The 24,363-nt window shown below is 35.1% G+C and overlaps 3 protein-coding genes across 13 annotated transcripts in view; 2 read left to right on the top strand and 1 right to left on the bottom strand.

The window, feature by feature from the left end:
- rhbdl1 (rhomboid, veinlet-like 1 (Drosophila)) overlaps positions 1-8,496 on the top strand; it is a 30,927-nt gene extending 22,431 nt beyond the window's left edge. For 7 of the 9 annotated variants that reach the window (XM_058765608.1, XM_058765606.1, XM_058765603.1 and 4 more), the window contains 3 exons: positions 806-906; positions 1,779-1,839; positions 2,605-8,496. In XM_058765608.1, coding sequence (XP_058621591.1) covers positions 806-906; positions 1,779-1,839; positions 2,605-2,876 — 434 coding nt within the window. In that variant the 3' untranslated portion in view covers positions 2,877-8,496. The remainder of the gene's footprint in view (positions 1-805; positions 907-1,778; positions 1,840-2,604) is intronic. The other 2 variants (XR_009269079.1, XM_058765609.1) reach the window with 2 other exon arrangements.
- Positions 8,497-10,416: 1,920 nt separating this feature from the next.
- Positions 10,417-12,837, bottom strand: zgc:112496 (uncharacterized protein LOC541336 homolog). Of its 2 annotated transcripts, none has more exons than XM_058765475.1 (6): positions 12,700-12,837; positions 12,428-12,600; positions 11,411-11,524; positions 11,099-11,258; positions 10,870-11,022; positions 10,417-10,795 (listed from the first exon to the last, which is right to left on the bottom strand). In XM_058765475.1, the coding sequence occupies exons 2-6, from the start codon at positions 12,596-12,598 to the stop codon at positions 10,596-10,598; spliced, it is 798 nt and encodes a 265-aa protein (XP_058621458.1). In that variant the 5' UTR covers positions 12,599-12,600; positions 12,700-12,837; the 3' UTR covers positions 10,417-10,595. The 2 variants fall into 2 exon arrangements, with proteins under 2 accessions (XP_058621458.1, XP_058621459.1); XM_058765476.1 differs by having other exon boundaries at positions 10,418-10,795; positions 11,411-11,504; positions 12,459-12,600.
- wdr24 (WD repeat domain 24) lies at positions 12,756-24,214 on the top strand. Of its 2 annotated transcripts, none has more exons than XM_058765468.1 (14): positions 12,756-12,881; positions 13,561-13,683; positions 13,929-14,010; positions 14,232-14,339; positions 15,516-15,876; positions 16,963-17,140; positions 18,041-18,465; positions 19,524-19,789; positions 20,252-20,361; positions 20,456-20,556; positions 20,976-21,080; positions 21,438-21,772; positions 22,406-22,590; positions 23,773-24,214. In XM_058765468.1, exons 4-14 carry the CDS (start codon positions 14,238-14,240, stop codon positions 23,939-23,941), a joined length of 2,337 nt encoding a protein of 778 aa, XP_058621451.1. In that variant the 5' UTR covers positions 12,756-12,881; positions 13,561-13,683; positions 13,929-14,010; positions 14,232-14,237; the 3' UTR covers positions 23,942-24,214. The 2 variants fall into 2 exon arrangements, with proteins under 2 accessions (XP_058621451.1, XP_058621450.1); XM_058765467.1 differs by having other exon boundaries at positions 21,435-21,772; positions 23,773-24,213.
- The last annotated feature ends 149 nt before the right edge of the window (positions 24,215-24,363 follow it).

Raw genomic sequence — 24,363 nt, 5'->3', positions numbered from 1 at the left:
AGAAATACAGGCCAGGAGGGGTTTATATGCATATATATTACACATGTCAGTTTAATGTGTTAATTTTTAGTATTATATAGAAATAACACAATAAAGACTAAATCATACCTCCTGAACTGTATGTAAATTCTGTCATTTTAAAATCATTTTTTATTAAATTTATTAAATTAAAGACATTTGATGACACAAATTTGAGTAAAATTAAAACACCTTTTGTTATCATAAAGTTCTTCATGATTTATTATTAAATTAAATCAAACATGAATACATTCAATGATTATATATATATATATATATATATACATGCATACACACACATATACACATGTATAAAAATATATATAAATAAAATTAATAAAATCATTATAAAAACTTAAATTTAGGCACGTAAGACAGTTAGACACTCTCTATTAAGCTTCAAATAATCCGAAAAAACAGGCATGCATCAGTGGTGTACAGGTCTCTATGCGGGGACCTCCTCATATCATTATGAGGCAATTATATTATGATTACATTTTCCTATCAATTTTCTCAGTTGGGCAATTTTACTCAATAGAGGCTGTCTGAAATCAGCAAACGTGTACACAAGTGTTTAAGGTCTTCACACAGAATGAGAGTCGCAGGAATCAATGTATCTCATGCTAGAATTTCAAATGTATCAATTCACATGATGTCATAATTCCAAATGGAGTCACTACTTGTGGGCGGGGCTTTGTCACATGCTTCGTGGGGGATTTGCAGGACAAAATATATGGAATATTCCCACTCTTTGTCATTAGTGAAGACTAACCGCGTGTCTCCTCAGGTTCACTGACGGTGTCCATCACGGATATGCGCGCTCCGGTGGTGGGCGGGTCCGGCGGGGTCTATGCACTCTGCTCAGCACATCTCGCCAACGTTGTCATGGTAACCGAAACTAACTGCTGCCATGGCGATTTGTGTCAGAATGAATGAAAAGGGGAAATCAGGCGGAGGAATAGAGAAACGCAGAGGGATAAATCTCTCCGGATGCTTTATATTGCGGCTTCCCTAAAGATCAAAGAGTCTCTAATCAGTCGCACACAGACAGACACAGTCAGAAAGTCTCTTCCTCTTCCCTGTTAAAGTGCCTTTTAGTTTGTGTGTGTGTGGAATTTAAGGAATGTACTGGATTCGGTACAGGTTGAGCTCTATGATGTCATCAGTGACACTCTGTCCGTCACCACAGGAAATCATTTTAATTTGTTCCTTAAGCAAAAATCCACTTTTAAAGAGGTGTAGTTCCACCTCTAGGAGGTGATTTAGAAACTTTACAGCTCAAATAACACTTTTTTTATACATAAGAATGAATATAAGCACAAAGTCAGCATGAAATCAAAATTGACGTTTAATTTTATTTTGTTATTTATTATTATTTTTAATTAATATTTCAATTTTAGTAAGTTTAGCACTTCAGCCTAAACTGACTTTTAGATCTGAGTGCAAGTTTCATTTAATATTTTTTTATTCTAGATCTTATCTTTTTAGTTTTAGTTAACAATAACAACACTGATGGCATTTCACATTAACTTTGCATTTTAGCTTTTAAATCAGAAGTCCAGCATAAATCTCCAGAGAGAAGTCATTTTTTAATTTTTACTTTGTATTAAACACTTCAAGGTAAAAAAACAAAAAATGCATGGATGAATACAGTAAGATCAATAAGATGTATTTATAAAATAGATTGAGTGAATTTTCATTATGCTGACTTTGTAAAAGTCTTCGTAATGCCTTTTAACACGCATATGTTTGTGTTTCAGAACTGGGCCGGCATGAAGTGTCCATACAAATTGCTACGGATGATTCTTGCACTTGTTTGCAGTAAGTAACTGTAGTTATAGTAAATAGGCCGTGGCTGAATTCACAATAGCATACTAGCATGATTATATGGACTATTGTGTTTTTTCATTTGCTATATTCAGAATGCAAGACTAGAATATAGTAGAGTGTATACTAGATACTGCATACTATTTAAAAAAAAATAGTATTATATGTGCAATATGCAATGATTTCAAACAGTTGTATGATACATTATTACTCGACCTCATCAATTTTTAATTCAGGGTGTTTGTCTCCAATTATCTGGAAAATAAACATGGTTGTTTTGCATTTTTAAACTGATCTAATTAAATGTTAAAGGAATAGTTCACCCAAAAATGAAAATTCTGTCATCATTTACTCACTCTCAAGTAGTTCCAAACCTGTATGAATGTCTTTGTTCTGCTGAACACAAAGAAGATATTCTGAAGAATGTGGGAAACAGAGCAGTTCTGGGGCACCATTGACTTCCATAGTGTTTTGTTTTTCCTGCTTGAGGGTGAGTAAATGATGACAGAATTTAAATTTTTGGGTGAACTACCCCTTTAAAAATTTAAGTATTTTTACAATTAAATTAAAAAAATATAATTACATTTTTAATTAAAAAAACATTGCCGATATATTAAAAATGTAACACATTGCACTTCCGCAATGTACTTTTTGGCACTTTTCATGCATACAAAAAATGACATGTTCCAGAAGCAGCATAAGTAGTAGAGTAGTATGCTATTCCAAACATCTGCCAATCTCTTTCTCCGTCTTTGGCAGTGAGTTCAGAGGTGGGCCGTGCCGTATGGCTGCGTTTCTCCCCACCCCTCCCCTCCTCCGGACCGCAGCCCAGTTTCATGGCTCATCTGTCGGGCGCAGTGGTGGGCATCAGCATGGGGCTGCTGATCTTGCGGAGCTATGAGGAATCTCTGCATAAACAGTGCTCCTGGTGGGTCCTCATCTTCTCCTTCATCACCTTCCTCCTCTTCGCCATCTTCTGGAACATTTTCGCTTACGAGCTGCTCGGGGTACAGATCCCGCCCCCTCCCTGATGACACGCCCCCCCCTCCGGTGGCCCCAAAAAGCCACGCCCCCCTATCCGACACAGGTCCGACCTCAATCTACTCCGCTCGACCAGCAGCGGAGACACGGACATAAAAACCGGAAGGAAGGATTTCAGCGGTGTGAAACGAAAAGGCATACTCACATTCCATACAGAAGCAGCGAACACAAACGGCGTGGTATTTTTAATGAATACTCGGAGGCAGCTCAAGGGTCCGGCAAGCTTATCTGAACGGACCGTCAGTACGTCTTACACTAGAAACATGCACACACACACACACACACACACGTACATCAGATTTGTTGTGTATTTCAGCCCAAGGCTCGTTCATGATGCCTTTCTGTATTGTTTTGATTTGACTGCCTCATCTAAGCCTGTTATGCATTACAGATACCATCCGTAGTAGATGAAACGCCAGGAATCTCGCTGACTAAAAACAAAGCCTTACACTTGAAGACACGGCAAAGTCCTCAGTGAGGTAGGGGGTTGATGTTGATGTCATTTGATGCTGTTTGTTTTTGGATCATTACAGATTGGATTGGTGAAACGAGGTAAAACTTGTTTCAAAGGGTAAAAAGTATGTTTTCTGAAGCTGTTTCATGCTTGGCTTTGTTCCTCAGCTGTAAACAGTCAGAAACAGAAACATTCACTCTGTTCCAAATCATAGTGGGCTTTCGATGTGGGCAGCATGTAATAGGGTATATGTCGAACGTCACCTGACCAAACCCGGAAAACAGGTCTCATCGCTTCCGCTTGTCGGAGAATGTAATGATAGCAGTATTAAATAATGGCGATGTCAATGGACTTTTAAGGTAATCAGTTAAATTAGCTAGCTGTTTTTATTGTTGACGTTTTATTCGACTTTGATATATAAATGTTAGTGAAAAGAATAAAATTAAAAAAAACTTTTATATATCAATCCACATATGTGACTCAGTCTTAAGTCGCTGGGGTATATTTGTAGCAATAGCCAAAAATACATTGTATGGGTCAAAATTATCCATTTTTCTTTTATGCCAAAAATCATTGGGATATTAAGTAAAGATCATGTTCCATGAAGATATTTTGTAAATTTCCTACCGTAAATATATCAAAACTTCATTTTTGATTAGTAATATGCATTGCTAAGAACTTCATTTGTACAACTTTAAAAGCGATTTTCTCAATATTTTGATTTTTTTGCACCCTCAGATTCCAGATTTTCAAATAGTTGTATCTCAGCCAAATATTGTCCGATCCTAACAAACCATACATCAATGGAAAGCTTATTTATTCAGTTTTCGGATGGTGTATAAATCTCAATTTAGAAAAATTGACACTTAAGACTGGTTTTGTGGTCCAGGGTCATATATGTGATGGACATTGGTTATGATTATCTTTAGCGTCTACTTTGAAGGCATCTTGAGTAAAACAGCTTCATATTTAACGAGGCATTTGCAAAACACGTGAACCGGAAGCAACGAGAACTGGTTAGCAGAATACGGAAGTCTGTTGCACATAACCCCTATAGGTGTTGCCTTTTTGCCAAATATGAACACAGAATTTTCAAAAAAGCAATTCCAGAATTTATTGCAACAAGCTCCAGAAATTAAAAAGTTCACTACCGTTCAAAAGTACGATTTTTAAAAAAATGTTTTTGAAAGAAGTCTCTTATTCTCATCAAGGCTGCATTTATTTGATAAAAAAAAAATACAGTAAAAATCTGAAATATTATTTCAATTTAAAAAACTGTTTTCTATTTGAATATATTTTAATATGTAATTTATTTCTGTAATGCAATGCTGAATTTTCAGCATCAAAACTCCATATGATCCTCCAGAAATCACAGGCAGACTGTGATAAAGGCCTATATGCTGATTTGCTGCTCAAGAAACATTTCTGTTTATCCACCTTTTTCTTCAACGCGGAAGTAGGCCTATGGGTGAGACTTCCGGTTCATTAGCCGCTATAGGTAAATAACGAGGAGAATAACAACGTGCAGTAAACGGTAAAATGTTTTGCACTACAAACCAGTGTGTTCATGATTAAGATAATACATTAAAATAATATGATAAGCCACACTAATTTTCAATATCAAGCAGCAAAACGAACTGTTTTGTACAGCTAAAAATAGCTGGATGCAGATGAGACCGGAAGCTAGACCCATAGAATTTACAAATGGCCGCGCCCATTTTTACATCAAGAAAAAGGTGGATTATCAATCTTGAAAACAGTTTTTGATGCCTAATATTTGTGGAAACCATGAGATTTTTTTTTTTAGATTGTTTGATGAATAGAAAGTAAAAAACTGCATTTATTCAACTGTCATTTTTAATCAATTGAATGCATCCTTGCTGAATAAAATACATTTTTGACCCCTTTTGAACTACTTAAACTAATATTTTTATGCTTATTAGAGTATTGTTTTGTAAGCATTCTATTGAATGCATTACGTTTTTGTAGAGCGTTTCAAATCAGGTTCCATTTCCCCAATGATGCGCCTTTAGAAAGGAGCTCACTAGTAAACAAAAAAGGGAGCTCACTTGGTTTGGAACAGACTGAATATCTGACCCTTCATCTTGACCTTTGAAAATGTTTCCAGTGGACACACAAACACAAGCCACACACTAACGATTACTTCAGTATTGCTGCGCAGATTGCAGTTGTTATGGTAACTGCCGTAACGTGATTAAAGATGCTTTCGACATAGAAACGAGTGTCACGACCACCAATACCGAATGTTTTGCAACTCCAGTCATGGGAAATTTTCATCTGCCTACATTTTCAGTGAAGGCTGTCTTAATATAATAATGATTATGACTGGATTTATTCGAAAAATACAACTCAAAATCCTCGAGACAAGACTGCAAAAGATGAGTATTTCATGACCCTTAACTCTAAGACAAAGCAAATATTACAAAATTCAGTAGTGCCAAGTTATCATTCGCTAAGCTGCTAAAAGATAATTAAAGGAAATTAATTGAATTGCTAAAGGAAAGATGTGTGTAAGATTGCTGTTCTGAGTTGATTTCTTTTCATTTTCGAAAAGCTGGACCGTGTGTCAGTTTAATGTTGTGGATTTTTATGCCATAGTCCTACATTTATATTTATTCAGAGTGGCTGTCGGTGTTGGATTGTGGCATGTGTAAAGATTATCTTAAACTGAGAGATGTGATGATGATCAGGATGATGATGCAAAACCTGAAATGAAATGCAGTTCCACCCACAGAAACAGAAAGTGCTGGAAGCAAAGCAAGAAATATTACCAAAACAAATGTTTAATTAATAAATTCAGCTGTGCCCAAAGGTCACGCTTATGTAACAAAACACATTAATGCTTTCTAGGGAACATGTAAGTTATTTGAATATTTTAAAGTCAGCATGAAATGGCACTCGCAACCCATTTTACTGACATAATGTGACATATTTTGCAGGTCAAAAAAGGATATTTGAGGAGAATTGGCAAAAAACAAAGGCTTGGTAAATACATTTCAGTAGTAATAAAGTAAATAATGTCAGTTTTGGTTTCAGGTTGACTTTAAATGTTCTAATCCAGCATCCAAAAAAGTGGAATTTATACAGTTCCTGTAATATCTAGCTGGCTGGCACTTTTAGACAGGTGAAAAGTGAAACTCATTCACTCAGACACGTGTATAAACAGAGAGAAATGTTATGTGATGTGTGATGGAAGAAAACGAGGTGAGAAAGATGGGACAAAGAGCTGATAAAATTAAGGAAAATGGAGAGAGAGCAGTGAATGATGGATGCATTATTTTTTTTGAACACTCATCAAATGGATGCTGGAAGTGTGTGTGTGTGTGAGAAACATGCTTTAATGTGTTGTATGACCATTGTTGGTTTTCAGACTGTTATAAGCACACATACTGTAGTCTGTGTGTGTATTTTAGCGGCACGTGAGTGTGGGAAACACTGAACCTCGGTCTAAAACAGTTGGGTTGTGTTTGGAGTGGAATACTAGCATACTGCAAACTTTGCTGTTTATACTGCATACTGCCTTATATTTTTTTAAATATAATGTGAAACAGTATGCATTTTGCAATTCTAAATGTATATACAGTAGTATACAAAATGATCATGTGACATCGCTGATTAATTCAGCCAATGGCATATATTTGTCATGTTTGAAATACTTTTTAATCCAATTTTGAGGGAAAATAATAATATGAAGTAAAATGAAATCTTGTAGCATTCAAATAATAAGACGAACTAAATGTTAAAAGTTGATCATGTGGTTAATTTATTTCCAGAACTGTTATTTTAGTATTATATATTATTATATACTAATAGTATTTATTAATATTTTGAAATAGCTTTTATTTTTATATTTTCATTTTTAAGTTATTTATAGCTTTTGACAATTTTAATTGCTTTTTGATATTTCTGTTTTTATCTTCAATCATCTTAGTACTTCAACTTGAGTTATTTTATGTACCTTTCTCTTTTTTTCATATTTATTTTTATTTTAGTTTTGTCATTGCCATTTTAATACTTCAACTTATTTTATTTGTTAGTCCCCAAAACAACATTTTTAATAAACCTTAAAGTTTCTTTTTTGTTATCATTTTTAAGTTTGTCTTTTTTATATAAATATTTTTATATATTTATTAATTCAGTTTTATTTCATTTGTTTTAGCAGTTTAATTGAGTTGCCAAGGCAATTTTAAGTTTTTCATCTAATAAAAAAAAAAATTTATATAAACTTTATTTCAATTTACAAAAACAACTCTGTTTCAGAATGCAAGGTCGAGCGCATTGCATTGTGGGATACGTTTTTTTACATTGTGTTTTCTGTTGTATGCTGCACATTTTGGCAAATGTTACCGATAAATCATCCACGTATGCCGTTTATACTAAACATTTGCATACATGTGCCAGTATGCATACTGCAAAACTAGTATGCCACTCCAAACATACCCTGGGTGAACAAGTGTACTCAGTCAATCTACTTAAAACTGGGAACAAACCCATTTACCAAGGACCTCCCCCTTAATCCCGCCCACATTACGTCCCAGCCAATAGCTGCTCTCGAATCTCATGCTTAACATCAGTAGCTGGCCAATCAGCACAGATCGCAGTGTCGTGCATTTATTTTCTCCATGATGTTGTAGGTGTAGGTCGCAAGAGTGTTGCTTTGAGCTCATCACTGCGTTCCAGTGAGATCCTCTGTGTCGCCGCCACAACTGTAGTCCTACTGAGAATCGTAGTCCATTTACAGATTTCAAAATGGTGCCAAAAGACGAGAGATGACTACTCGTTGCAGTAAAAGTTTCCGTTTACAAAAAAGAAGCTAAAACTGAAAATATAATATAATGCTAATAGTTTTCTCTTGATCAGATGATGATAAAAAAGATGTAAATATAGATAGTTTCTATCAAATTCTTTATCATTTCATGATGTATTGTACTTCTGAAATATTGGGACCTGAGGCAATTTTGTTTTTGTAGTTTTATTTTGTATGGTTTTGTGTTTGCTTTCATTTCTCAGCTGTATGAAATAAAGACCATACTGTGAGGAGCTGTGTGTGTGTGTCAGTGCCCACAGTAACAATTTCCACTGATGGGGTACAAAGTATGAAGGAGGTGCTTAACCTTCCATCTAATTATCAGGAGGTGCTGCTTATCCTCCAGAAACTGTTGTTTGGTCACCTTAGGCTAATATTATGTAGATGGATTTACAGTGGGGGAAAAAATTATTTGATCCCCTGCTGATTTTGTACATTTGCCCACTGACAGAGAAATGATCAGTCTATAATTTAAATGGTAGGTTTATTTGAACAGTGAGAGACAGAATAACAACAAAAAAATCCAGAAAAACGCATTTCAAAAAAGTTATAAATCGAATTGCATTTTAATGAATGAAATAAGTATTTGATCCCCTATCAATCAGCAAGATTTCTGGCTCCCAGGTGTCTTTTGTACAGGTAAGGAGCTGAGATTAGGAGCACTCTCTTAAAGGGAGTTACCTGTATAAAAGATATCTGTCCACAGAAGCAATCAATCAATCAGATTCCAAACTCTCCACCATGGCCGAGACCAAAGAGCTGCCCAAGGATGTCAGGGACAAGATTGTAGACCTACACAAGTCTGGAATGGGCTACAAGACCATCGCCAAGCAGCTTGGTGAGAAGTTGACAACAGTAGGTGCGATTATTCCCAAACAAAATAACTGTCAATCTCCCTCGGACTGGGGCTCCATGCAAGATCTCACCTCGTGGAGTTTCAATGATCACGAGAACCGTGAGGAATCAGCCCAGAACTACACGGGAGGATCTTGTCAATGATCTCAAGGCAGCTGGGACCATAGTCACCAAGAAAACAATTGGTAACACACTACGCCGTGAAGGACTGAAATCCTGCAGCGCCTGCAAGGACCCCCTGCTCAAGAAAGCACATGTACAGCCCGTCTGAAGCTTGCCAATGATTCAGAGGAGAACTGGGTGAAAGTGTTGTGGTCAGATGAGACCAGAATCCAGCTCTTTGGCATCAACTCAACTCGCTGTGTTTGGAGGAGGAGGGATGCTGCCTATGACCCCAAGAACACCATCCCCACCGTCAATTGAAGCCAGCCACTGGCATTGAAGCCAGCCAGGGCATTGAAAATGGGTCATGGATGGGTATTCCAGCATGACAATGACCCAAAACACACGGCCAAGGCAACAAAGGAGTGGCTCAAAAAGAAGCACATTAAGGTCCTGGAGTGGCCGAGCCAGTCTCCAGACCTTAATCCCATAGAAAATCTGTGGAGGGAGCTGAAGGTTCGAGTTGCCAAACGTCAGCCTCGAAACCTTAATGACTTGGAGAGGATCTGCAGAGAGGAGTGGGACAAAATCTCTCCTGAGATGTGAGCAAAACTGGTGGCCAAGAAACGTCTGACCTCTGTGATTGCCAACAAGTACCAAGTCATGTTTTGCGAAGGGATCAAATACTTATTTGACTCATTTTATATCAATTAATAACTTTTTTGAAATGCGTTTTTCTGGATTTTTTTGTTGTTATTCTGTCTCTCACTGTTCAAATAAACCTTCCATTAAAATTATAGACTGATCATTTCTTTGTCAGTGGGCAAACATACAAAAACAGTTGTGCTGCTAAACATTTTTTCCAGATTCTTTGAAGAATAGAAAGTTCAAAAGAACAGCATTTATTTGAAACAGAAATATTTTGTAACATTATAAAGGTCTTTACTGTCACTTTTTCAATTGAATGCATCCTTGCTGAACAAAAGTATCGATTTCTTTTTTTCTTACCCATATCTTACTAAAACTACCATTCAAAAGTTAGGGCTATCACAGTTTCCACAAAAATATGAAGCAGCACAAACATTAATAATAATCAGAAATGTTTCTTGAGCAGCAAATCAGCATATTAGAATGATTTCTGAAGGATCATGTGACACTGACTGGAGTAATGATGCTGAAAATTCAGCTTTAAATTATAAATTATCATAATTAATTATATAGATATATATATATAGAGAGAGATATATAATTCCTATTCCAAACACTAGAAAAAAACACTTAAATGGTTGTAATCTTTACAAAGGATTTATTGCTTTAGTGAACCATTTATACATAAACAATTACAAATTCAGAAAAGCAATTGTGAAGTGCATTTCGTGATCTTGGAGTAATATCTCAAAAAGGCATACTTTTGCAAAGGAAAGTGCTGAATAAAATATTATCCAGATAATAACAGAGAAGTGCTGCTCTTCAAGATCTCTCCTTCTTCTGTCTCTTCGAGGGCTCTTCATCAGCTCTCTTCCTCTTCTCTGGCTTCTGATTGGCCACAGTGTGTGTTGCATTCATCAGACGAAACTCCTGTAATAACGAGGGCTGAATCTGATTGGCCACGGCCCAGGCCCATAAACACTGCTCCACCCTGTGAGGAGTCCAGTCCCGCTGGCCGTCCGCTGAGACAGCAAACATCGCGGTCAGATCCCCATGAAGAACGCTTGAAGCTGAACATGCATCTTAAATCTCTTACCTTTATTAAGCTGGGATGTCTTGTTCAGTATTTTCTGGAGGAAAAGTGCATAATGTTTGGCCGTGTACTCGACCGGTCTGAGCTCGGCGATGCTCTCCACTGCTTCATCAGCCATGAAGGCCACTTCACCCGGAGCTCCGGCCGCCAGCACGGCTGATAGAGACAGTTTAGATGCATTTTAAAAGCATATTAATACAGTATGCATGTGTGATTTGATGGGTGAGTTTACCTGATGCCGTAGCTGGCCCGACACCTTTGAGTTTGCACAGCTCTGTAATCGCCGCTTGGACGTCAGGCAACAAACCGAAAGCTTTGCTGGTCGAGCTTTGAACTGCCTCCTCGCTGTTTGAGCCAATTAGCTGCTTCAAACGAGGCCTGAACTTCCCTTTCTGTTAGAGAGTATCTATCATCAATCATCAAAGAGGGAAACGCTCTTGTGCACAACTGATCTGATGTCATAAGTGTGAACGTCACCGCTTATTTCCGGCATTATGGTTCTTGTTAATTACGTAGGGTGTGAATCTATTTCTGTTGCACTTACAGTCAGTTTCCACTCCATGATCTTGACGAGCTCAGCGTGTGTGAGGAAACGCTCGGATCGGGCTGAGATCGCTGCTGGCAGCTCCTCCTGAAACCTGACAGAATGCAAAAAGTTCTGATGCAAAAACAATAATGAACATAAAAAGCGTTTGTGAGAAGTCAAATATATACATTTTTTGTGATTGTTCATGTGACTTTAATTTCTTTCACTTTTTTATTTATATAATTTAAAATGTAACAATTTTAATTTCTATAGTTTATTAAGTTTCTAAATTTATGAGTATTAATATATAAATTAATATTAAATTCTGTTCTGATACAAATACAGTAATGATCATAAAAACACATTTTGGGTGTTTAAATGTGGCCCACATCAAATAAAGGAAATGCTAGTGAAACTGCATTTAAATTGTTGTCAATTTGCAAGTTTATGGTTAATTATGATGAGTAGGCAAAATTATTAATTAAAAGGATAAAATTGATACAATCATTTAAAATGTATATAATTTAACAATATTTAAATGTATTATTTATTTTATAAATGTATATAGTTTAGTATTTAAATTTGTAATTTATGATTATATATAAATTGTGTTTTTATCATTTATTTTAAATCTATATATTTTAGTATTTATATTTGTAATTTATTTTAACAATAATTGTAGTATTTATAGTATTTAATATTTACATTTGTAATTTATATTATCATTATTATTATTCAATCCTATCCTGATGTAAATACAATAATGAACATAAAAACACATATTATGTAATTAACTTGAATATTTCTGTAGTTGTTCATGTATCAAATAGACACAATGCTAATGAAGCTGCATGTAAACTGCATGGTAATGGCTAATTTTAATGAGTAGACAAAAAATAATTAATTAAAATTATTTTTTTTTTAAATTACATTTATATTATTTTTAATTTAACAAAATAACTTGTATAACATGCTGTTTTAAATTAATAAATTTAGCCATTTAATATACAAATGCTGCAATGAACATAAAAATACATTTTTGGTGTGTGCTTGCAAGAACTCAAACCATCTGTCCAGTTGCAAGAGTTTTCCAGATGTCTTCCCCTTCACAGCTGACTTGGCTTCTACTACAGTCCAGTATTTTCCATGAACTGCTCTCCACACAGCTTCATCCTCACAGTTATACAGGCTCTCATTCACAGACATGACTGACAGAGAGAGAGAGAGAGAGATAAAGCAAACACAAGAGTTCCGTCATAACATTAACAAACATATGTAGCAAGCCACATAACAGCATATTATCATACCGGGATGTGTTATGACAAATCTTCTTTGGTGTGAATTTTTAAAGGCGTTATTGTGCAGCTCTCCTACAGTGTGACTGAACTGAAGCAGCGCGCCATGCGACCGGAGGTGACGTCAGCCGCGAACGTAAACAACGATTCTACATCCGCTTCTCGTGGCGAACGGACACATTTGTTTTAAAAGGGTAAGTTCTGCGCGGTTATTTCAGCGATATCTAAACTCATATTACAGTTGAACATTCATGTTCGAAGGCTGTGTTACTGACTCGTGCTGCATGAGTTATTACAGCTGAACGGAGCTGTTTTTAAAGCAGTGTGGCACTTTTGTTGTGGCAAGTGACTGCCACGAGCTCCGAAACACAAACTTACGCATATTTACTACATATAATATTCCTTGCATAATAAGATACAGCTGTAGTATCATTGTGTTGCAAAATGTATTGCATTTTTATAATCTCGATTCTCGAAGCACCAATCGCCCAGTATGATTTAGGTGAAATCCATTATAGAAAACTATTACATTTAATTGGTATTTCTGTGCATTATAAAGCGCTGCGCTCGTTTTCCTAATGTTGATGAGAAAACAATATTTATAAGCTGATATTGCAGTGAAATTGCTGGCTGACCGCAGTTAAACAACATGCACTGCACTAAAAAATATGATAGCATTAGCAATAAAATCTATTGTGTCTATATTGTATCTATTTGTCTATATATATATATATATATATATATATATATAACTTTTACATTATATTTATTTTATTTATTAATTTTTGCTGATATCACTTTTACATTTAATTGATTTTTAATTATTTTTTTGCTGATATTTTTTGCTGTTGCTGCCTTATTTCTGATCTGCAGGTCGGTGTGTAATTCCGTATAAAGATGTTAACGGCGATCGCGTGAAGGTGTGTGTGACGTCACGCACCGGTTGTCACGCGAGGTGTAATTTTCATCTCGAGCTGTGAGCGAGAAACACAGACGGTGAGATGAAAAAAACCCAAAACAAATACTGAATTGTGTGTTGCGTTAAATTAAACAGTAGCATTAAAATTCCCCAAGATGTTTTTGCTTTTAACACAATAAACTATTTGGAAAAATATCCAATTATCAACTTATACAAATATAATCTATAATGAATAATTATATATATATATATGTGTGTGTGTGTGTGTGTGTGTTTTGTGAAATAATAAACGCATGCTGTTTCTGGCCTCATTTTCTCATAGGTTTTGGTGTGGCGTCAGTGAATGAGCAAGAGAAAGTTTGTTTAAAAAAAAAACTCAACAGAACGGGCTTTGGACACAAAGTGTAAGTGTGAACCTCTCGCTTTATTACTGTATGTTTCTACTTTTATTGCTGGAGATATAAATGCACCTCGTAACATCGCCTCCAAGGGATGCTCATTCATATTGATGAATCTGTCCTCCACCTGCTGGCCAGAGTAGGAACTGCAGCGGCTGTTTTAGCTGTATCTCTTCTCTTTCTTTGTGTTTCCACCTCTGTTTGCTCTCTTTCTCTTGATTTTGCAGCTTGAGATGGAGAAGATGACCAGGGTCAGCACTATCAGTGGCTGTACCATGTTTTGCCACCTGGATGCACCTGCCAACGCCATCAGCGTGTGTCGGGATGCTACACAGGTGAAAATGAGATGAAAATTATATTCACAACACAATTTGATTTTTCTACTCAAATCTTTTTCTGTGATGGTTCACATGACTAACATGATCAATATAAAATTACTGCGATAACTTTTATATTTATATAATTTATAATGCAGTATTTAAATTTTTATTATTTATTCATTATTAAATTATTTATATTTATTATTATTAATTTATTATTATATAATGTCTTAAATGTATATGTTTTAGTAATTTATATTTGTAATTTATATTAATATGAAAATTAATATTAGTATTTAATCTGTCAGTGACTAATATCAGTTATTAATAATTGTCAGTAATTAATATTCACTTTCAAAATACTACTTTTGGATACTACTAATTTTATAAGATGTAGTTAACCTTTGACTAATCAGAACATATTTCGGTGATGTTTGCTAGGCAAAATATTTTAAATATTTTCATGTGTAAAATGTATTAATTTATAATTATTTATATTTATTTTATTAATTTATTGTTTAAAATGTGTATAAATTAATATTAAAATTCAAAATACTTTTTTTGGGTAATGTCATTAGAGACAGTTAACTTGCAACAGGTGGTGGTTGCCATGCAAAATATTTTAAATATTTTAATTTTGATAATTAAATTTTTAAGTTCATTAAGTTTTCAAAGATCTATTACTGTTCATATTTATTGCTATAAATTAATTTATTTTAAATCTATATATACTTTAGTGATTTATTTGTAATTTATATGATTTTTAATATGTAATTAATATTCAAGCTGTCAATGACTAATATAAATGATTAATAATTAAATAATTAATTGTCAATAATAATAAATATTCACATTCAAAATACTAGTTATTACATACAGTTAATTTGGGATTGATTACTAGGGTGATCAGGTGGTGTTTGCTGGGGAAAAAATTCTCTCTCTCTATATATATATATATATATATATATATATATATATATATATATATATATATATATATATATATATATATATATTATTATTTTTTTTTAATTAAATAAAATAAATGTATTATTATTATTGATTTATGTATTGTTTCAGTATGTATATATTTATGAATTATTTGTAATTTAAATGATTAGTAGTATGTAAATTAATATTCAGTCTGTCATTAGATACAGTTAACTTGTGATTGATCACCGCATGTTTCAGGTGGTGGTTGCCGGGCGGAATATTTTCAAGATTTACGGTCTGGAGGAAGACGGTTTCGTGGAGCGGCTGAACCTGCGCGTGGGACGCAAACCCTCGCTGAACTTCAGCTGCGCGGACGTCATGTGGCATCAGATGGAGGAGAACCTGCTGGCCACCGCCGCCACTAACGGAGCCGTGGTGACGTGGAATCTGGCGCGGCCCTGCCGTAACAAACAGGAGCAGCTGTTCACCGAACACAAGCGCACGGTCAATAAAGTCTGTTTTCACCCCACTGAAGTCAACATGCTGCTGTCCGGCTCTCAGGACGGATTCATGAAGTGTTTTGACCTGCGCAAGAAGGAGAGCGTCAGCACCTTTTCTGGTAGATGAGTGTCTCTGACTTTACTACAGCATCTGCACATGTGACCCGTGCTGGCAAAATGAGTCGGAATGCACACGCTCTAATTTTCAGCTACAGGCAAAAGAAGTGAAAAATGGTCCAATTTGAGGTTTTCACAAAGATGAGCTCATTAAGCCATCTTCTAGCGATCCCAATGCTCCAAATAGTAATTAAACATCTAAAATGATCTTTATTTGAACGTTTTATGAGAGGAATACCCTTTTCTCTGCTTGCTTCTGGACAACCGCTGCTTCTCACCACAAGTTGTAGGTCTTTTGTTGCAAATCACATCATTTCAGCTTCATATCAAATTCTCGATGACATGAGTCCAAACCAGTGAATTTTTGAAAACAAAATGATCGCGCTGACTGACATTTGCAAAACATGTGCATAATCTCCCGAGTATAAAGTGCGTTATTGTGAAATATGTCTAGGCGAGATTCACACAAACATAATCTGTTGTGTCTTACATGAACGTTTAGTTAATGGTTGGGGAAAAACCTGATGTGTAACATTATAATAGATCCATGCATTACAGTAGGTCTTAATATAGATCTGTCTCAATGCTAATCAAACATTAAAAGAAAAGAGGAATCACTCGCTGCTCTTGATTAAACTACTGTTTATTTGTATCTTTGTTCTTATTTTTAATAACAAAGATAAAATAAAAAATAGCTATATTGTGATTAATAATATAGTAATTATTATTAAGAAAAGAAATGGAAGAAAATCTGCAACGTTGTTTTGGAGAAAACTTTCACTCGATTTTTCTCTAAATCATCTCTGCTGACTGTATCGCCTTCAAACGGCTGTAGCTCAGTCATTTTCTGTCCGAAGTCACATATTATTACACATTTTTGACAATTTGCTCATTCCGACTCATTTTGCCAGCACAGGTCACATATGTCAAAAATAGAATTCTGTCATGATTTATAAAGCCACAAAACATCATCCAAACACCTATTTTCAATGCACTTTAATGAGAAGCACATTTGGAGCATTTTAGACACTAAATCTAATGCTACACAGAGACTGTACACAACGTGAACACCAGTCTGTGTTTTGCAGGTCAGTCTGAGAGCGTGAGAGATGTGCAGTTCAGTATTAAGGATTATTTCACGTTTGCGGCCTCGTTCGAGAATGGAAACGTGCAGCTGTGGGACATTCGCAGACCCGACCGATACGAGAGAATGTTTACCGCGCACACCGGACCCGTCTTCTGCTGTGACTGGCACCCTGAGGACAAGTGAGTGCACACTCAACTAAACTAATAATAATTATAATACATTTGTATTAAAATTATAACATTTTTATTTGAATAGCACCTTTCACATGTACAAAGTGCTTCACAAGTCAGCATGTTAAAAAAACAACAAAAAAAATTATAGGAATAAAATGAAAATAGGAAGATAAAATGAGTTATAAAAATAATTATTGTTATATTCTGAGCTCATATATTATATTATATTATATTATATTATAATCTTCTTAATTAATCTTAAAAAACTTAATCTTAGACTTAATCTTAAAAAAGAAGAAGAAAAAAACATTTAAAGAAGATTATAATATATGAGCTCAGAATATAACAATAATTAGTATACAATTATTATTATTGTTATTAATAATTATTATTACTACTACTATTATTGTTGTTATGGTAAAATTTAAATAAAAATTCTAAACTTACACTTAAAGTGAACATTAAATGGAGAAATGAAAATAAAATTTTATGAAATAATTTTTTTTATTACAAATACAAATTTTAATACAAATTGTATATTATTATTATTAATATTAATAATATGACTAAATTATTATTATAAGAAAATTCAAACTAATGAATTATGAAACATACAAAGTGAACATTTTAAAAAGAAGATAAATGAGATTGAAATAATTAAAAATAATAACAATAATAACAATTTAATAATAACTAAAGAAACTTTAAAAAAGATGGAAGTATAAAAAACATAATAGTCAAATTCTAAATTATTTCTTCAAAACTTCTACTTAATAAATACTCAAAAGCTAACTTTTTTTTTTTTTTTTTTTTTTGCCTAATTTTAGTTGTTTGTTACACATTTTTCATCCACTTGGATCTCTCTTGCCCTGTTTTGTATATATAACGCTTGTCTCTGTCTTGTAGGGGTTGGCTCGCCACAGGCGGACGTGACAAGATGGTGAAAGTCTGGGACATGTCGACCAACCGCGTGAAGGAGATCTACTGCGTTCAGACCATAGCGTCGGTGGCCAGGGTGAAGTGGCGTCCGGAGCGCCGATATCACCTGGCCACCTGCTCCATGATGGTGGACCACAACATCTACGTGTGGGACGTCCGCCGGCCATTCATCCCCTTCGCCACCTTCGAGGAGCACAAAGACGTGACCACAGGAATCGTGTGGCGGCACCAGCACGACCCCTACTTCCTGCTGTCGGGGTCCAAGGACAGTACGCTGTACCAGCACATGTTTAAAGACGCCAGCAGACCCGTTGACCGCGCCAATCCTGAGGGACTCTGCTTTGGGCTGTTCGGAGACCTGGCGTTTGCTGCTAAAGAGAGTCTGATGACCGGTGAGTGACTCGGGTGAACTGCAGCAAACCCTTGTGTGGTGTCGAAAAACTGGGTACAATTTTTGTGTTGTGGGTCAAATTGAACCACATTGATTTCCATGCAGTTGACCAAAAATCGACACTATGAAAAACACTAAAGATGCATGTAAAAACAGAAAACTACGGAAGCCCTTTTCTGACACTGAATAAAAAAATGTAAAAAAGGTAATTGCGAGTTTTTATCTCGTAATCCTGACATTTTTCTAGCAAATGCGAGTTTGTATCTCGCAATTGTGACTTTTTTTCTCACAATTAAAATAAAGTCAGATTTGCAAGATATAAACTTTTGAGAAAATATCAGTCTTTTTCACCCCTCAGAATTGGACTTTAGAGTTTTTGGAGTTTAAATTTCACAATTCTGAGAAAAAAAGTCACAGTTGTGAGAAACTTTTTTTTTTATTCAGTGGCAGAAATGGGCTTCCATAGAAAACCTCTAAAAACTATAAAATGTGAGAAATTTAATAATTCCCATCTATTTTATTTAGTGCTGTCAAACGATTAATCGCATCCAAAATAAAGGTTTTTGTTTACATAATATATGTATGTATGCTGTGTATACTTATGTATATATAAATACACACGCATGGATGTATATATTTCAGAAAAATGTTATTTAAATATTAAATATATTTATTTATAAATATAAATTATATGAATATAAACATGTATATATTTTCAAAATATATACTGTATGTGTGTGTATTTATATATGCATAATAAATATACACAGACCACGCACATATGCAAAAAAAAAAGTTTTTGTATGCGATTAACTGTTTGACAGCAATTATTGTGTTATTTCTATTGTGTTAGGGTGCAACATTTTTACCTTCAAAATTAGCTGCACAGATACAAGATATTTTTTGTTTTGTGATGTTTATTTATTTATTGTACTTCCTCTGCTTTTTTTATTCCTTTTTCTTAAACCCTTGTAAGTGTGTAATTATTAGTTTCTCATGCTTTTTTTCGGTGTTAATACTACATTGTGTCTCTTAACAAAACATTGCATTTCTTTATAGCTCCCCAATCTGTAGGAGACGTGGGGCGTAAAACCTACCCGGGTGGCGATCGGCGGTACCCCATCTTCTTCTTCAAGAAGCCCGATGTGACGGAGCAGTTTGCGCAGGTGTCGAGCGCGCTCAGTGTGTTTGAGAGTGAAGCGGGCAGCAGCGTCGGGATGGACTGGTTCATTAACACCGCGCAGAGTTACCTGCTGAGCGGGAAACCCTTCGCTGAACTCTGTGAGCACAACGCTCAAGTTGCCAAGAGACTCAACAGACCGCAGGTACGGATGGATTTTGATGGGGTTCGTTTGTATTTTAACCTTTTTTTTGTCAGCTGACCTACAATATTTTCTTGAAGTCCCCCCTGAGATTTAAAGTTAACATCTCAATGATTTTAGACCACATTTGCATGTTCATGGTTCTCTGTTATTGGTTTTCTTTCTTAAAAAAACTTTAATAAAAATAAATAAATGTATTTATAATATGTAAGTTAACTTAATAAATAAATATTTTAAAAAGTAAAAAATTAAATGAATACATTTTGCAATAAATAGTTGATATAGTGCATAAGACCAGTATAAAATGATCTAATGTAGGCTTCCATGTTCATTTTTTTAATTGAATACATGTTTTTATGACTAATACTGAAAGAATAGCTTTTCATTCATTCACAAATCCCCTGCAGTTTCTTTACAAACCCTGTTTTACAGAAGTTTTTACGTTTATGTTTTTGTACTATTCAGGAATCAACCACATGGACAATGCTGCGAATCATGTTTTCAGAGCCAGCTAATCCGTCCTTGTCGACCAATCACAATCTGAATAAATCAGGAAACCTCCCGCTCGTCAACAGGTACTGATATTACCACATGTGAATTTTCATTTCTGAATCCTAACTTTAATATCGTTCATCGACGCTTATCTTTTACCTGCTTCCTGTACTGCAGCTTCAGTATGAAGGAGATGAGCGCTGCTCTCAATGAGAGAAACAAAGAAAACAGACAAGATAACCTCCACAGCCTGGAGACCAACCTCAACAACAATGACGGTGAGACACAGACATAACATTACTGGTGACCCTCTTGAGACAAAACAAAGGCATTGATATATTTTAAGATCAATCAGTGCAAGTTTCTTTCAGTTGAAACAGCTCAGACTTACATTTCAGTCTGGGACTAGGCTTAAGCCTTGTCTGTGAAACCGGGGGAAAGTCATACAGATTGGGAACGACCTGTAAATGATGAGAGAATCGTCATTATTTTTGGTGAACTAACCCTTTAAGCACTTCAGGGTTAATGACTTGCCCCACAGTTATTATAAAAATGGATTTTGATTTGTGATTATGTATTAATATGTACTGTAGTAATTACTCCTCCAGTGTCTCCACGGTCTTCAGCTGTCACTCCAGATTTTTAGCTGCCGTGAAATCCTTACAAACGGTGTATAAAGATGTGTTTCTGTGTGCAGAGAACGAGGAGACGGAGGGCAGCGAGGGTCAGGCGGAGTATCTCTTTGGAGACGCTGAACTGGACGATGATGATCTGTACAGCATGGAGCACGACAACCAGGCAGGTTGGTCAACACATCCAAGGAAGAAGCACCAAAATGTCAATATTGACTGTGAAACGTGCTTTTGGTCTGCCCAATATTTCATGGTTATTATCAGGACAAACTCTTAAGGACTTGTTTTATAAGATGGACCCAGGAAAACTTTTATAGTTTCTTTTAAAAGTAAATCTTTTATAGAATTTTATGTACAAAACTTTTAGTATTTTGTATTGTGTACTACTGTATTGATTTTCTAATGTATAATCTTTGTTTGCCATGAAGCTGATGTGGCAATAAAAATTAAGTCAAGCCAACACATCCAATCACAACTCAGGTATAGGTGTAAAAAGTCAAATGAAAAGACTGTGGTCTCTCCAGCAGAGGAACCCGAGTACCTGCTCCCTCAGGAGGCGTTCCCGTTACGGCACGAGATCATGGACCATCCCTCGGCCCCGGAGCCGATGCAGGAGAAGCCCGAGTCACCCCACGTCAGTGGGAGCGAAGCCGAGAGCACGTGTCTGACTCCCATGGAGTCCTTCAGTCTCATTTCCGTCTCGCAGCTGCTGTTCTCGCCTCACCTGCCGCCCAAGTTCTTCTGCCCCATCGTGAAGGAGATGCTGTGTTACTACGCCGAGCAGGGCGACGTGCAGATGGCCGTGTCCGTGCTGATCGTCCTGGGCGACCGCATCCGTAAGGAGATCGACGAGCTCACGCAGGTGAACAAAAACGCTCACTTTGATGGGAAGTGTAGGTTTCTTTATGTGGGCTGTATTCGAAATCGCTCCCTATACCCTCAAATAGGGCACTATTTGAGGGTGGTGTCCGAAACCATAGTGGACGTTCTCGAGTGCACTCTCATTTAATCCCACAATGCACCGCAAAAACAAGTGTACACCCAATGTACACTCAACGGCTAGAGATAACCCATAATGCACCGTGAGTGTCGCGCGCTGAATGAATTCCCGCGTCTCGCCAGAAGATGGCGTTCACAACTGAATCATCCGTTCATTTTAAAAGCGCTCGTCCACGGTGTAATACAACACAGGTACAAATTCATTGTAAATTGACTATTAAATTGTTTAACTAGAGTTTATACATAATTTCCGTGACAGAGTTCAAGATAAATCCTTTAATCTTACTACTGGAGCTGCCCGTTTCAAATGATTATTAAACAGCAAGCAAACTATGCAAAAGCGGCAATCCTTCCGGTGCACTCAGTGTCCGAATTCACTCACTCGTTTTCATTCACTCCTGTATGAGTGGACTAGTGTAGGGAATAGTGAATGAGGGTATGGGGGCGATTTGGGATACAGCCGTGATGTTTTAATCTGTGTGCGTTTGTGTTTCAGGAGCACTGGTACATGTCCTACATCGACCTGCTGCAGCGCTTCGAGCTGTGGAACGTCAGCAACGAGGTGATCAAACTGAGCACCTGCGGCCCCATCATGTGTCTGAATCAAGCCTCCACCACCTTGCACATCAACTGCAGCAACTGCAAGCGACCAATGAGCAACAAGGGCTGGATTTGTGACAGGTACGACCTCTAATCCCTGACTTTTATCTGTTTTTTTTCCTTTGCCAGGTCAAAAATCAACTAAGCTGTGAGTTTCAGTCCTTTATCTAATGTGTTTAAAGCTCATTTAAAGGTGTATTTGTTTTTTCTTTTAATATTTATGGAAATGTTTACATACATGCCTTTATAAACAACTAAAATGAATATATATTTATTATAAAATTTAAGTTGAACTGATAATCTATTACAAATTTATTATAATTTATTTGTTATGATATCCTTTATTGATTATAATTAATTTATATAAAAATGTCATTTGGAAAAATTGCTATATATATATATATATATGTATATGTATGTATGTACATACAATTTGGGTCCACTAAATAAAATGAATATATTTAAGTATATGTATTATTATAAAACTGTATAATAAATTTATCATGAATGTATTATAATTTATGTACTATTATATCACACATTAATTCATTTTATTTTATTTATTATAAATAAAAATATTATCATTTGGAAAAATTGCTCAAATTTTAGAGAATTTTACACAATTTGGGTCCACTTTATAAATCAGTAAAATTAATATATTTTGTTTTATTATACATTAAATTAAAATATTATCAATTGGAAAAATCACTAACATTTTTGGAGAATTTTACACTAAGTAAATAAAATATTTTTATTTATAATTATGATTTATTTTTATTATATATACATTTCTAAAAATAATTATGATTTATTATAAATATGTTTTTATAATTTGCTATTATATCACTTAAATAAATCAAATTAAAATACCATTTGGAAAAATTGCTAAGATTTTAGAGAATTTCACACACTTTAGGTCCACTTTATAAATAAATAAAATGAATATATTTCATTTTAAATTATAATTATAAATATTTTATTGTAATATTTAAAAGAAAGTATAATAAAATAATTTATTAAATTATTATTTATTTGTTTATTTATTATAATTGATTTAATATTATATCACTTATAAACTAATAATAAAAATAATAATAAAAAAAAAAAAATATATATATATATATATATATATATATATATATATATATATATATATATATATATAAAATAATAAATTAATAAATTAATAAAAATCTTATTTGAAAAAATGTGGAATATATTTATTGATTGGGTATTTTGTGTATGTATTTGAACCCTTCATAGGTGCCACCAGTGTGCCAGCGTGTGTGCGGTGTGTCATCACGTGGTCAAAGGCTTGTTTGTGTGGTGTCAGGGCTGCAGTCACGGAGGACACCTGGAGCATGTGATGGAGTGGCTTAAACAGTCCAAACACTGTCCGGCCGGCTGCGGACACCTGTGTGAATACACCTGACACACACAAACACACACTGGACTCTCTCTCACAGAGGAGCAATCAGGCTGCTACTTATGAGGAAAAATAAATATAACTAATGATTAGATGATAATCAAACACAAAGGGAATCTGTACACAATCAAATGTGTGCTAAAAACAATCAGCCAACTCTTTTTTTAGTTTTTGAAGATTTTGTTTTATAAATACAGTCTAATGTACATAAGAGATGCACTTGCTTTGGGAATGTGATTCATTCACCTTGAAAATATTCTTGAAAATTGTGTAAATGAAGAACACATTGCATTTAAAAAGAATTTTTTTTGAAGATTTATTTAAAAAGAAACACTGGTGTTTGCCAATAAAGCCAGTCTTTACTAACCATCTCTGTGGGTTTGTGTACATGAAGACACAAAAACATATTAAAAACGACTTTTTTGGGG

Source organism: Onychostoma macrolepis, chromosome 24 (genome assembly GCF_012432095.1).
Source record: "Onychostoma macrolepis isolate SWU-2019 chromosome 24, ASM1243209v1, whole genome shotgun sequence".
Lineage (NCBI taxonomy): Eukaryota > Metazoa > Chordata > Actinopteri > Cypriniformes > Cyprinidae > Onychostoma > Onychostoma macrolepis.
The sequence above is the reverse complement of the archived record's forward strand: the minus strand, read 5'-3'. Positions and strand labels throughout refer to the sequence as shown.

Coding starts and splice junctions, on each gene's coding strand:
- zgc:112496 (XM_058765475.1), bottom strand. CDS start 12,598: ATGTCTGTGAATGAGAGCCTGTATAACTGTGAGGATGAAGCTGTGTGG. Junction 11,525..12,427: donor TGCAAGCACACACCAAAAAT/GTATTTTTATGT, acceptor TTTTTGCATCAG/AACTTTTTGCATTCTGTCAG. Junction 11,023..11,098: donor CGGGCCAGCTACGGCATCAG/GTAAACTCACCC, acceptor TGTCTCTATCAG/CCGTGCTGGCGGCCGGAGCT.
- wdr24 (XM_058765467.1), top strand. CDS start 14,238: ATGGAGAAGATGACCAGGGTCAGCACTATCAGTGGCTGTACCATGTTT. Junction 20,362..20,455: donor AACCTCCCGCTCGTCAACAG/GTACTGATATTA, acceptor CCTGTACTGCAG/CTTCAGTATGAAGGAGATGA. Junction 21,773..22,405: donor AGATCGACGAGCTCACGCAG/GTGAACAAAAAC, acceptor TTTGTGTTTCAG/GAGCACTGGTACATGTCCTA.